Consider the following 13,653-nt stretch of genomic DNA (forward strand, 5'->3'; position numbering starts at 1 on the left):
GATTTACTGATGATAGCCGTTCTGACAGGTGAGGTGATATCGCTGTGGTTTTAATTTGCATTTCCCTGATGATCAGAGCTGTTGAATATCTTTTCATGTGTCTATTGGCCATCTGTATGACCTCTTTGGAGATGTCTATTCATGTCCTCTGCCTGTTTTTTAATCAGATTGTCTTTTTGGTGTTAAGTTGTATGAGTTCCTTATATGTTTTGGATATTAACCCCTTATCAGATGTATATTGATGAATATCTTCTCCCATTCAGTAGGTTGTCTTTTCATTTGTTGATGGTTTCCTTCACTGTGCAAAAACTTTTGAGTTTGCCGTAATCCCATTTTTTCTTTTGTTTCCCTTGCCCAAGGAGACATACCCAAAAAGATATCACAAAAGCAATGACAGAGTTTATTGCCTATGTTTTCTTCTAGAAGTTTTATGATTTTGGGTCTTACATTTAAATCTTTAATCCATTTTGAGTATATTCTTATATAAGAAAGTAGTCTAGTTTCATTCTCTTTTGCATGTATCTGTCCAGTTCCCAACACCATTTATTGAAGAGACTGTTTTTATTCCATTGTGTATTCTTACCTCCTTCGTCATATATCAATTGACCATATAGGCGTGGGTTTATTTCTAGGCTTTCCATTCTGTTCCATTGATCGATATGTCTGTTTTTATGCCAGTACCATGCTGTTTTGATTACTTGTAGTGTAGTTTGATACCAGGTAGCATGATACCTCCAACTTTATTGTTCTTTCTCAAGATTACTTTGTCTATTCAGGGTCTTTTGCAGTTCTATTAAATTTTAGGGTTATTTGTTCTAGTTCCATGAAAAAAATGCCATTGGTATTTTGATAGGGATTGCACTGAATCTGCAGATTGCTTTGAGTAGTATGGATGTTTAAATGATGTTCTTTCTATCCATGAGCACAGTATATACTTCTATTTATTTGAAGAAATAAATTGAAAATACAACATCTTATAGTTTTCCAAGTACAGGTCTTTCACCTCTTGGTTAAATTTATTCCTAGGTATTTCATTTATTTGGATGCAATTGTTAATGGGATTTTCTTAATTTCTCTTTCTGATGGTTTATTATTTGTATATAAATTGCAACTAATTTCTAAATATTAATTTTGTATCCTGCTACTTTACTGAATTGATTTATCAGTTCTTTAGGGTTCTCCATATGTAGTATCATGTCATCTGCAAATGACAGTTTTACATCTTCCTTTCTAATTTGGAGGCTTGTCTAGCTTTTTTCTATGTTTTTAAAACTTGAAAGTCGAAGTAAAATTAACTTTCAAATTAAGTTATTTTCTGTAAAGATCCAGGTATTTAAACCTATGGTTAGCTGTTAATTATTAAAAATTTTTGAGGGACTCATATTTAAAATGTGATAAAGCTTAAACATATATTTCAATTTCAAAATAAGACTATAAAAATTGCTAAAGTCAATTATTTATCTTTTGTTGATAAAGCCTAACAAAGTCATTTATTAAATAGTCTAAAAAGTTTCTCAAAATTCACTCTTTCAACTAAGCAATTAAAACTGAGAAAAACTGACAAACTGTAAAACATATGGTTAACAGACTTGAAAATGAAAAACTTCCTCTTTTAACGAATTCATTTTGACTAGGCCTGAATGGAGATATAAAAAGATACCTCAATATTGCAAATTCTGAAAATGTCAAATTTTACCTGCTGGCAAGGAAGCCCAAATCTCTGACTTCATCAATCCAGGATCCAATACAGGAAGTTCTCTATTACAAAACAAGCATAGGTTAAACATTATAACATTCTACACAGATCGATTTTTCTAAACATTATATAATACTGGTTTAGCAGCTGGTGAACATCAGCTCAGACCCTCCAAGGACAGAGTACTATACTGAGACTCAGAACCCAGGACACCCAAGTAGATTCATCATTTGGTTCTTTAATCCCATATGTCTCAACTGATAGAGTACTGCCATTCAAGTTTTGTTACTTAGAGAATCTGATGAAATACCAAGCATTTAAAAAAATTTAATACTCTCAAGCATGTGTATGTATATCTTACTGCGAGTGCAAAAGGAAGATAGTTTGAGAGCAGTCTGAGTCTTTTTTTGTAGTCTCTGAAGATAACATACGGTCCAACAGTTAAAGCTGTGGAGATCAGTGTTTGATTAACCTGGGCTTAACTACAGTTCTGCCACTTTCTGTGTTAACTGTGGCAAAATTATTTAACTTCCCTGAGTGTAACCATATCTGTAAAATGAGAATACCATCTACCTACAAGGTTATTGTGAACACTAAATGAGATAAAAAGTTCTTAAAGCCTATATAGCATAGGCTCAACACATGAAAACCACATCTATAAGAGCTACTCAAAAACAAATGGCCAAACACTATTCCATTTTTAAAATTTAGACAAAAACATAGAAAAGTGCATAAAATAAGATACCCATAATACCACCATGTATTCATTTAATAAATGGATTTTATTATACCTATCTAATAGCTTTACAACTACTCCTTGGTTCATGATTACTTAATAGCCAAGAAAACTCAACAAAATGTTTTATATATATCATTCTTTAAAGTCTTTAAAAAAATGCATTTTTCCCCCAACATTAATGAATGAAAAAATAAAAGATCCATACATGTGCAAATCTTCTTCCCCAATTCATACCTCTTTAGACTCATATCTGTTTACCTGAATACTTCCTTTTCATTATTTCAAAGGTCTCTCCAACTCAGCATGTTTAAATTTGACCTCATGACCAACACTCCTCCCCAACCTGCTTCTTTGTATCTAAGAACTGCAGTGCCCCTCTTTGAAATAAAGTTGTCATTTTAAACTCCTACCTCTGGGTACGTCCCCACTTGATTAATCAATCTACATTCCTAAACCTCTCTCAAATTCACTTCTATTTCTGTTTGAAATCACCATGACTTTTTGATCTAATTGTTACAATAGTTGCCTGCCAATTTATTCTCCACACAAGAGCTACAATGATTTTTCAAACGTAAATCTGATCCTACTGTCTCAACACTTAAAAGTTCTTCATTGAATCCCTACGGATAAAGTTTGAACTCACCAATTCTAGTTTATCTAGGATGGCCTGTTTATGTCTGTTATTCAGTCATTTTCTTCTCAAAAGTTTTACAATTCAGAAGATAAATTCTATGGTTATCCTATTTGTAAAGCCTTCATGACTAAGATTTCTGCACATTTTGTAGTTTCATTTCTTGCCATTTGAACACTAAGCCATGAGATGATATTTCTGTTTTCCAGTTGTGACATGCTCTTCTCTGTGGGCCCTCATATAGGCTATTTCTTCTATGACAAAATTCTACTTTTCTTCACTTATTGGCTAATTCCTACTCATCTTTTAGTGTTCATCTTAAATGTCACTTTGACCAAGACACCTTTAGTATCTTGTAATTTTATCATATTTATTGTACTTATTTGCTTCCCTTGATGGACTAAAAGCTCTGTAAGAACAAGGCCCATGTGTGCCTAGTTGCTCTCCATATACTCAACACTTAACATCCTCCTGGCCAGACACTAGGGAGACCCAAATGAAGATGCCCCTTTCCTGTCTAGGAACAACCAATATAGGCAGAGGCACGCATACAAGCAGACATACTGAGACATGTGCCAAGAGAACTACTGGAACAAATCCCTAGAAAGACATCTCAGATGTAATTTGAAGGATAACTGAATGAAAAGAAAGGGACTTTCAGATAAAGAAATATACACAAGGATTCAAGTACACAACATATTGTGGAGATGGTGAGCGTCTTGCTGTGTTTATTTTATCAGCCTTTCACCCCACTTTCCTGCTCCCCAACACCATAGTTGTCAAAGAGAAAATGAATGTGGATCCACTGAAGATCCTTAAAAAGCCATGCCAAGGAATTTAAATGACTCTATCCTCAAGTGGTTAAAAGCCACTGGAGCATTGTAAGCAGTCACTGGCAGGTCAATTTCTATTTTATAGTATCGCTACGGAGAATACACTAAGAGAGTTCGGGAAGATTACCTGGAGCCCATTACAATAATCTAGGGGAAAAATGAATAAGATAGCAGTGAGAATTGAGAGGAAAGAAAATTGGTGAGATATTAAGGTAATAGCATAAATAGGATTAAGTGACTCCATAAATAGAGAAGAACAAAGGGATGTTTCTGTGGTTTCTATTATCCTGAAAGTTACATTCATAAATACGTACTGCTTCAGGCACATAAGTTATTCCTGAAAAATATAAGAAACAAGAAACATACTAGATATAAGTGTATTGCTTTAATTTCAAAGTATTAAGATCGTATTTTTAATATTGCTGGTATAGTTTATAAGTGTGAGAAACTTTTAACTATGAATAACTAACCTTACAAAGATAAAATTGTACATGCCACTCTAAAGGTAATTTAGTTTTGTTCTGAATTTGAGAGACTCAAAGAGGTTAAATTCACCTAAGCTGAAAAATAATGAAGTAAGCAAAATTAATCCACATAAATATTTTACAATTTTGCATTTGTGGAATGGAAAGTTATAGTTTTGCCTTGATGGTGTGAAAAGGGAAACAAATGAAGACCAGAAAGAGCAAAGGAGAGAAAGAAATGGACATGAGTGAGGTTACAGAAGTACAGGGAAATAAAAGAAAAAAATCTGAGCAAAAATGAGAGAACGAGAGGCTTCTGCAGAACTCCACAGATTACATCAAATTTATCCTCTACCAGAGCATTTTTCAAGGGGGTAAAGGAATTTAATGGGTTCTAATCAGGATTTGTTTTTTTATAAAAAATACAAACATGATACATCACTTGTAGTAAGAAAAATAGTTTTTGTAAATTATTTCACATATTCATAAGTAGTACTGAACTGTAATGTAAAATGTAACTTTACTATGGGTAATTGGCAAAAAGATTTGAAGATACCTGCTCTAGAATAATTACTAGCAGAACTAGTTTGAAAACTATTGCCCCAGAAAGATTCGGAATGTTATTTCTTCTTTTTGTGATGCTAATTAGCTGACTATTGTTCATTTATTTACACATTTACATATTCTGTTTCTGAATAGGACTGCCACAAATTTATTGGGGGCAATTATTCTGCAGATAGCACTGGCCAGAAGCAAAGAAACATTACAGTATAAAATTCACTGGGCCACATATTACCCAGCCTGATGCCATGCTGTGAGGTGCTAGGTCTCCTGATATTAAAGTTGTCTGTCAGGTACAGTAGAATTTTTTCCAGCAAAGACAAGAAACAATGGTTTATGTGGCCCCAATGAGAAAAAAGTAAAAATCAGAATGACACTTTTTCATGTTGCCCCACCACTTATTTTAAAGAGAAGGAAGACATGAGGAAAGGGATCAAAAGTAAAATGATGTTCTGTGGTAGTGTATAGAGTAACGGAATTAAAGCCTTAGAAAGAACTAAAATGCCACTCTTCCAAGCATGCCGTTTTGGGCAGAGGAGACAGAATCTGGACCAGGTTGCCCTGAGTTCAGGTCTCAGTTCTGATACTAGCTGTGTGTTCTTTGGAAAGTTAATCGCTTTGACTCAATTTTAGAGATAGGGCCAGTTTCAATCTCCAAATTGAATTCTACTACATAAAAAGAAATATCATGTCTCTAGCACAGGGCAGACACTATATATCAATTCTCACAATTAAGTGTAATATTTTGCACTATAGAGTGCCTCAGATATTCAGTGGAAATAGAGAATGGAGCACAGTAGGTTTTTTTAAAAAGCAGGCCGAGGAGTCTAAATATTTGAGGGAGAGAATGGTCTTTACTTTTGGTAGAAATCTTTTTCATTCGTTTGGTATGGTAAAACTGGTGATTAGATTACTCTACTCTAGAAGGCCAATTCTTGGGGAACAAACTGGGGTTAAATCAGATTGAGAGAGTGGAGTTGGTTACTTGAGATGATGTAATTTGCCAAGACAGATCCATGCTAGGCAGGGGTCTAATGGGACTCAAATACCTGGTAAAAGTAATAGGCTTTTATTTTCTGTGTATTGGTGTTAGGCATACCCTCTTACCCCCAGAAGTTTGTTTATTATTTACTAGCTCTAGAAGGTACAGTGGCTCTTGATGGATTTAAGCCCAAGTTGTAAAAGTGGCATAACTGATCCTCCCTGATCACCAGCATCAATTTTGTACTGAGTTCAAATTTTGATGCCTAACTTTCTAACTTTCTATCTGGTATCATCCTATTTATCAAGGATCATTTCTCACGATTCTTCAACATCTATTACTTTATAAAGAAAGGATTCAGTCTCCATTTACATATATTTCAATGCTTGAGAAATAGTCTACAATATAATAGAACTGAAATCTTAATTTTCTCCCCTCAATATATGAGGGACTGGGCTTAGAGAAGTAAATGAGTCATGGACATTTCTCGCCCTCAAGAAGTCCAACAGTTTCAATGGATGAGAGAGATGTAAATTATACTACCATGAAATCAGTGTTTTAAGTGAGGTAGCAAAAGGTGCTATGGGAACAGAGAAGGGTTCCCACCTCTGGGTCAGGAAAGACTTCATAACTTTCCCTAAACAACCATATTCATATCTATTTCTACCTTTTGGTCCACATTTTCTCCATTACTTCTCTTCTTCCACCAAACTCTTTTCCTTTGGCCTCTGTTAATCTAAATCAATCCAAACTTCAAGGATAAGTACAAAATTTGACTTTCCTAAGATACCCTTTCATTCTTTTCTAAATTACTAATGTTCTTAGTACTTCAGTTTATATATTTTTGTTTCAAACACAGTTCCCCCACTTCCTGCCCCAGCTATATAGTAATTCCCTCGAATATTTGGCGAATTCTTAAAACTTCAATGACCCACTATATAATACCATTCAACTGATATTTAGTATATAAATTGTGATTGAAGATACGCCTATGTTTTAGTACAGATTAATTGTCCAGCACTGACTATTATAGATTCTCAGATCTCCAACTATACTTATAGGCTAATTCAAAAATTTTCCCAGTTTCACTCATTATACATTTCCAAGCTCATCAGTTCAAAGTCCTAGTCAATTAGTTCTTTTTAACAGATTTTTTTAATAAGAGTTTATTTGAGCCAAATTGACAACATCTGCTAGGGAGCAAGATCTCAAATACTCCATGAATTAGCTCTAATATGCTTCTAATGCTTTGAATTTTAATATGTGGAGATTGACAACCAATAGCATTCTAACAAACACCTTAAAAGTTCTTCCTAACCAGGTATGAGAATATTTCTCCCAACAATTAGCTCAGGTTTGTCTACCTGTTTTCCCACTAAGAGGCCCAGAGCTTCTGACAATGTGTGGGCTAGCCCTCCTATCTTTAATTTCTATCCCTGTAAAACAGAAACTCATTTTAACTGGTTTTAACCTCTTAGTGTCTTAGGGAGAAAAAAGTAGTATATGAACTAGCAATTGATTGCTAAAATGAAGAGAGCTGAAATTTGAAATTTTAAGCTACATATAGTTCTAGAACTATTAACTTTCTGCACAACTATTAGCAGACCTGCTTGTTCTTGTGCTTCCATTTTTCCCAGTTAAGGTTTATCATAGCACTATGGATGACTGTGAAACTGGTACTTTCAATGCAGAAAAAAGAAAGTATTAAAATAACTATTGATGAAATTTTCAATTTTTTTTTAAAAACCAAAACTTCAGAAGCAGATATGAAAAGAAAAGAGCCGATAAAAGTATAATTGGTACTTTTGAAGTGAAGGGAAATGAAGTTCTAAGACTATCAGAAAATTATCTGAAGCAAAGCTAATAATACTACAAACCAAAATGGTTCATCTCATCCAGGGAAAACTGACACAATTACTAATCCCCAGAAAGCAAGCAGGAAGGAAAAAAAAAAAAAAAGGAATGGGGAAGTGCTTTGGCCTTAGTTTTCCACTACAATACTCAAAGCCAGAATGCAGGGAGGAATGACTACACAGTTGTGAGGAGGAAAAATGTAAACGAAGAGTTTTATACCCAATTTGTTCTTAGACAACAGTCCTTATGTACCCAAGATCTCAGGGAAACAGCAACCATGAACCTTTTCTGAAAAAAAAAAAAAACTCCCAAAAAAGCGCGGCTAAGAAAAAAAGAAAAAAAATAAACAAGAGAAGAAAAAAAAAAAAAGTGCTGGTAAGGACTGCATCAATTTAAATACGCAATTAAGAGTAAGATACGTTGAGATTTCAGATTATTGAAGAGAATGTAATTGGCACAAGGCCAAACAATATAAAACAAAAAATTTTTTAACAAAGATGTGGGAGGCCAAGATTGGGAGAAGAGTAAATGTGTACTGATATGTTCATCTCTCATATCAGGAAAGCAAATGCTGCTGTCTGAAGTTAGAATAGAATTTTTAAAAGTCATGACAACAAAACTCAAACTTTAAAATAAACTAACTTGAGAGAGGCTTTTAGGAACTAATTTCTTGAGATAAAGAAGTATATTGATTCAGCAATTCCTTTAGTTTCATTTTTCTCCCTCCCCCCAGTTAAGTGTAAATAAGATTAAATGATTTTACTGAAATATAGCATGATCCAATTGTTCTAAAATTATGCACAGGTATATGCCTAAATAGATGTCTGGAAATGATGCTTACAAACTGTTAACTAATTTACTATTTTGGGTGGTGAGATTCCCCCCCCCTTTTTTTTTTTTTTTTTTACACTTTTCATGTAATGAATATGTATCCTTTTCATAAAGTCATCCATTATTTTAGAACAACAACAACAAAATTCTTGCCTAATTCACAACATTTCTCTTTCCACCTTTGACTATAGCTCATTGCCAATAGATGTTTGCTCTTGAATGATTTGTTCAAATTTCCCTTTGTATTCTTCAAAGGAAGCATGGTATAATAAGAGTTAAAATCATCTTCAATAACTACCTTTTACTGAGCCCTGACTACTCACCCAGTGCCAGGCTGAAACCTTGTGCATCCATTTGTAGATTTAATCCTTACAACCCTGAAGCAAGTACCTTCCCTTTTTACTGATAAGGTAAAATAATTTGCCTAAAAGGTCACATAGCTATTTGATGGCAAGAAGATTCAAAAACTTAGGTCAGACTATAAAGGTCAAGCTATTAACCATTAATTTTAAAGTAAGACAGGCCTGAGTTCCAATCTGGATTCTGTTACTAGCATTGTGACCTTGGGCAAATAACAACTTGTCATCTTTATTTTTTTCCCATTTTCAAAATGGACAGATTACCACCATACCTCATTATATCGTTAAAAATAAAGTTCTTGGTCCTCCATTTGACACACAGCAAGTACTCTATGTGGTGATGAGTTACAAGTTCTTGTAACACTAAGAACATCAAGAATGTGGTATTACAAAAGTAATTAAAATTTATAAATATGAAATTTAAGTCATGTACCATTGAATCTTAGTGGAAAGTGTTTTCTTGTTTCCTTTTGAGTCTGTTCACAAAACATTCCAATATTCAAATATTATAACATACAAATACAAATTAGAGCTTGAAGAATTATGAGTTTAGTAAAATATGACATAGTATTAAAGAAAATTTGGGCCAATCAGAATAGATCAAGTTCCTGGGCATGACGGTTACTACTTGGCTCTATTTAAAGTTACCTCAGGCATACTCACCCTCTTTGGGGGCTAAATCATTTAAAACCATCACCTTGAAAGTAAAGCCATGAAAAAAATTTTATGTCCTTTGCTTCTGAAAATTAGTTTAATTTCTGATTCTACTCTTAAGTCCTAAATACTTCAAATCAACTTTTCAAAGACTTTTCCAAGACTTCATTGTTCCCTGAAAAAATGAATCTTATCTAATATGGGTTAAAACACACAGCACTGTTCTTAATAAGTAACTTGGCTGAAATTAATGTATATCTGCATACTAATAAAGAACATATGAAAATAAAATGACTTTTGAAAGAAAGAATCTCAGTAATTTAAAAAGCCACTTAATATACCACCGTTTTAATTCTGGACAGCCAATGTGCTCTGTTATAATTTCTAAGATTTTATATATGTACATATGTTAATTGTTTTATTTCAACTATAAGTTTTAGCATAATGACACTTCCAGGTCTCAGCAATAATATGCTACTGGGTTAATAATTGGGTTTAAAAAAATGGAGCTTCAATAACCACTGAATAAATCAGTGACACCTAAGGGCAGAATGTGCTTTTGAAACCCCCAACAATAACTTGTACCAAAAGGCATAGTTGAATATGCATACCTCAAGTCATTGCTTGGTTCTTTTTTCCCAGGAAGTTCCATGTGCTTGGACTCTGTCAATTGGTGCTCTTCAGCAACACTGGGCTCCTGGCTTATCACGGGGACCTCTGAAGTAAATGAAAGCTCTCCTTCATTGGAGACTCCGAAGAGGTCTGGGTCATCTTGAATTACATCAATTAAGAGGACATCATCTTCATATGCTTTAAGAATATCTGGAAATCCCATTTTAATTTCTGAAAAGTTCTTAGTCCTTTTTCTACCACCAACTTCAGAGGAAATTGGTTCAAATGTTTGTTCATTAGAGCAGAAGGCAGGTCTTTTCTCCATACACCCAGGATCACAAGGAAAAGTACTGTTCTCAACTGAGAGAGAAACAGCTTCCTTATTAGAAACGATATTGCCTGGTTCAGAGATGTAGTTAGATGGTTTATTATTACCTTGCTTTAAAAAGCTTGGAGAAATACTATAGGGATTCTTACTGCAGTATGAGTCAGAATTCACTTGCACTGGAGTTACGCTGTTTTGAATGCTCAAAGATTGAGGTCCTGTGGAGACATTTTCTTTACTCCAATTCTGTCTTACTTCTGCTCCAGGTAAATTGTCAAGAAGCTCTAGGGGACTACACGTTTCTCTCTCTGATGCTTTGGCATTCACTTCTTTTCTTTTTTCTGTTTTATTTTTAAGTAAAGGAATTTTAAAATTAGTCAGCCGGCCTGTGTTTAATATTTTGACCAAGTCTGGAACCACAAGTGTTTGCTTAGAAATACATGCTTTTCGGTGAATAGTTTTGCCTGTAGAGTTATTTGCTTCCTGGCCATGTTGAGAAGTCACTGTCAAATTAAGTTTTGTTAAAGTCCCTCTATCTTTTTTTTTACTTCCTGTTAAGTTTTGAGTCACATTAGTTAACTGAGTATCTCCAGTTGTATTAGAAACTCCTTCTGACCCACTTCTGCTTGGTTCCTCTGACTTCATTTTTTCATCATCATTGATTATAGGTTCATTTATAACCATTAAAGTAGGTTCTACTGCAGAGACTACTGCAGAGACTGAAGACGAACAATTTAACTTAGAATCCAGTTTTTCTTTACTTGAAGATTCACTGTTTGTTTCTGTTATGGAACTCTGTAACGATAATGCTTGATGTTTAAGGTCATCTTGCCTAAAACCTTCCCGAGACCCAGGAAGAAAGTAACTTGATTTTGGCAAGGAAGCCTTTTTCCAACACTGGGCAGATATTCTAGCACACGAATAACAAGGCCAAGTTCTTTTACCAGTCATTGGTATTGTTCTGTGACAGCTGAACTTCGATTCTTCAGCTTCATTTCTCAAGTCTTCCCGTGATCTCTTTTCACCTGGGTGGCAGTCATTAGGTAATTTCACTATTGAGCTTTTCATTGACTTAAAATATTCTTCTGGCTCCATGCTTTTACATCCTAAAGGCTCTGAAGCATTCTTTGTTTCTGTTTTCAGAAGTGGCTCAGGAGTTTTCTGAAACAGAGCATTTACATGATGCTCAGGACTTGTTTTTTTTCCTATGGTTTCTGGAAGACTTAATAAATGATCCATTGGAGAGAGTGTATTATGGTTTACTTTTCTCAAAACTTTTAAAGGACTTTTTTTAGCCTCTAAAGTCTCTGCTTCTTTACCTTCAGCACCTGTTTGGTTTTCTTGCAACAGCAACTCAGACTTGTTACACACATTAGAGAAGTTCATCTCGACAACCATTTCATCTCCTTTTTCAGACACCTTCATCCTTTTCCTGGGTTTTCTCCCAACACTGCTCTCTTCCACTGAGTATTTATTTTTTTCACTTTGAAGGCAGGGAAACAAGCCATTATTTTTACTTTGGTATAAATCCGTTTCTTCAAGCAATAATTTTACTTTCATTAAGTTTTCTTCGGTTTTCAAAAGCTGAGGAATGTTATTTGCGTCACTCTTATCTGCAAGACTTATGAAATTTTCTTTCTTTAGCTTTGAGGAATTTTCTGGTATATGCATACATCCATCATGGGGTTTATATGCAAGGTTATTTTCATCATTACAATCCTTGGAATGGGGGAAACAACTGCAATCATGTAATTTTAAATTGTAATTATTTTCTACTCCAGGTGACAAGCTGTTACAAGAATATTTCGGAGTATTCTTGTACAGTTCATCTTGGAACACAACCTTAATATTTTGTGTAGCCTTATTTTCAGTTACTTTGAGAGGAGGGCTTTCTATGCTTTTAAATTTTTTAATTCGAATTCTTCTTTTAATACCTTCTACCAAACCTTCCTTACCCAAAGACTGCAAGGAAGCTGTACTTCGAAATTCACTGCACTCCACTGTTTGGAAAGATTCCGCACTGGTTAATGATTCCTTTCTTACCAGGTCAATCCCTGGCTGTGGATCATCACTTGATGCTTCAGTAACTTTTCTTTTTTCCTCGGCTGATCAAAATGACAAAACATACCAGTAAAGATTTTATATTGAGGAAAAAGTAATACAACTTAAATAAAAAATCGTGAAACCATCCATTTTTATTTCCCTGAATAGCTGTATAGAAATAGACACCCGTTTTTAAAACGGAAGACCTAACCTGTTAAGGAACTACATACAAACCTGTGTAAATTCTGAGACAGCTAAATAACCTCTAGCGTCGTCATATCACAACAGCCAAAATGCATCGCTACTTGGAATTCCTTTCACAGTAATTCTGACCAAGGGCTCCTAACTGGGCAAACTATCTTTCAAGAGAATTCTTGTTTTTTACCTCTCTCCGGGTCTTAGGTAAAGCCCATACAGATTCAAGTTCAACACTAGCGGTATAACAAAGATGGGGCAGGCTGAGGTACGAATGCTAGAAAGGGAGTGGCCCCCGAGTGCTTTCTTACTGTGTCTTCCCAATTGAAAGGGGAACTGCGTCTCCTTCGCTGCTTCTAAGCCCGACTGGTCCCACAGGTCTGAAAGGCCCACCCGACTCCCCGGCCCATCCACTTGCCGCCTTCCCAGCCCCGGACGCCTCACCCGACTTGTCACTTTCCACCTCTTCTCTCTCAGATGCCCGGGTCACCATTCTCTTTTGCCTGCTTTCCTCATGTCCCCCGGCCTCAGGGCCGCAGCCTCCCGCCTCTCGTGGCTCTGGCCACCGGCCTCGCTTCCTCGGGACTCGCGAGGTGCCTTCACGCCCCGGGGCCGTCGCAGGGCTTGAGGGTGGCGGGCGCCGCATCCGCCCCGGGCCGCCCGCTCTGCCCACCAAGGAGCCCACCGCCGGCGCGTAGCTCCTGTCGTCAGACACCCGACGCCCCACTCCGTGCCCAGCGTCGCCGACCACCTAGGCCCAGGACCGGAAGCGGAAGTGGGGCGCCGAAGCGCTGCCCGGGCAGGCGCTCTTCCGCTGGCGCCTTCCCAGGCTTCCTTGTCGTGAGGGCTCCCCAGAGGGTCTCCGACGCACCTC

The 13,653-nt window shown here is 36.0% G+C and overlaps 1 protein-coding gene across 1 annotated transcript in view; it reads right to left on the reverse strand.

Moving 5' to 3' along the window:
- Positions 1-13,425, reverse strand: part of TOPAZ1 (testis and ovary specific PAZ domain containing 1) — a 63,331-nt gene extending 49,906 nt beyond the window's left edge. The window contains 4 exon segments of the mRNA XM_011357481.1: positions 1,697-1,758; positions 10,216-12,646; positions 13,091-13,203; positions 13,205-13,425. Coding sequence (XP_011355783.1) covers positions 1,697-1,758; positions 10,216-12,646; positions 13,091-13,203; positions 13,205-13,425 — 2,827 coding nt within the window.
- Between the last annotated feature and the right edge of the window lie 228 nt (positions 13,426-13,653).

Source organism: Pteropus vampyrus, unplaced genomic scaffold, assembly GCF_000151845.1.
Source record: "Pteropus vampyrus isolate Shadow unplaced genomic scaffold, Pvam_2.0 Scaffold35, whole genome shotgun sequence".
In the NCBI taxonomy this organism is placed as follows: domain Eukaryota; kingdom Metazoa; phylum Chordata; class Mammalia; order Chiroptera; family Pteropodidae; genus Pteropus; species Pteropus vampyrus.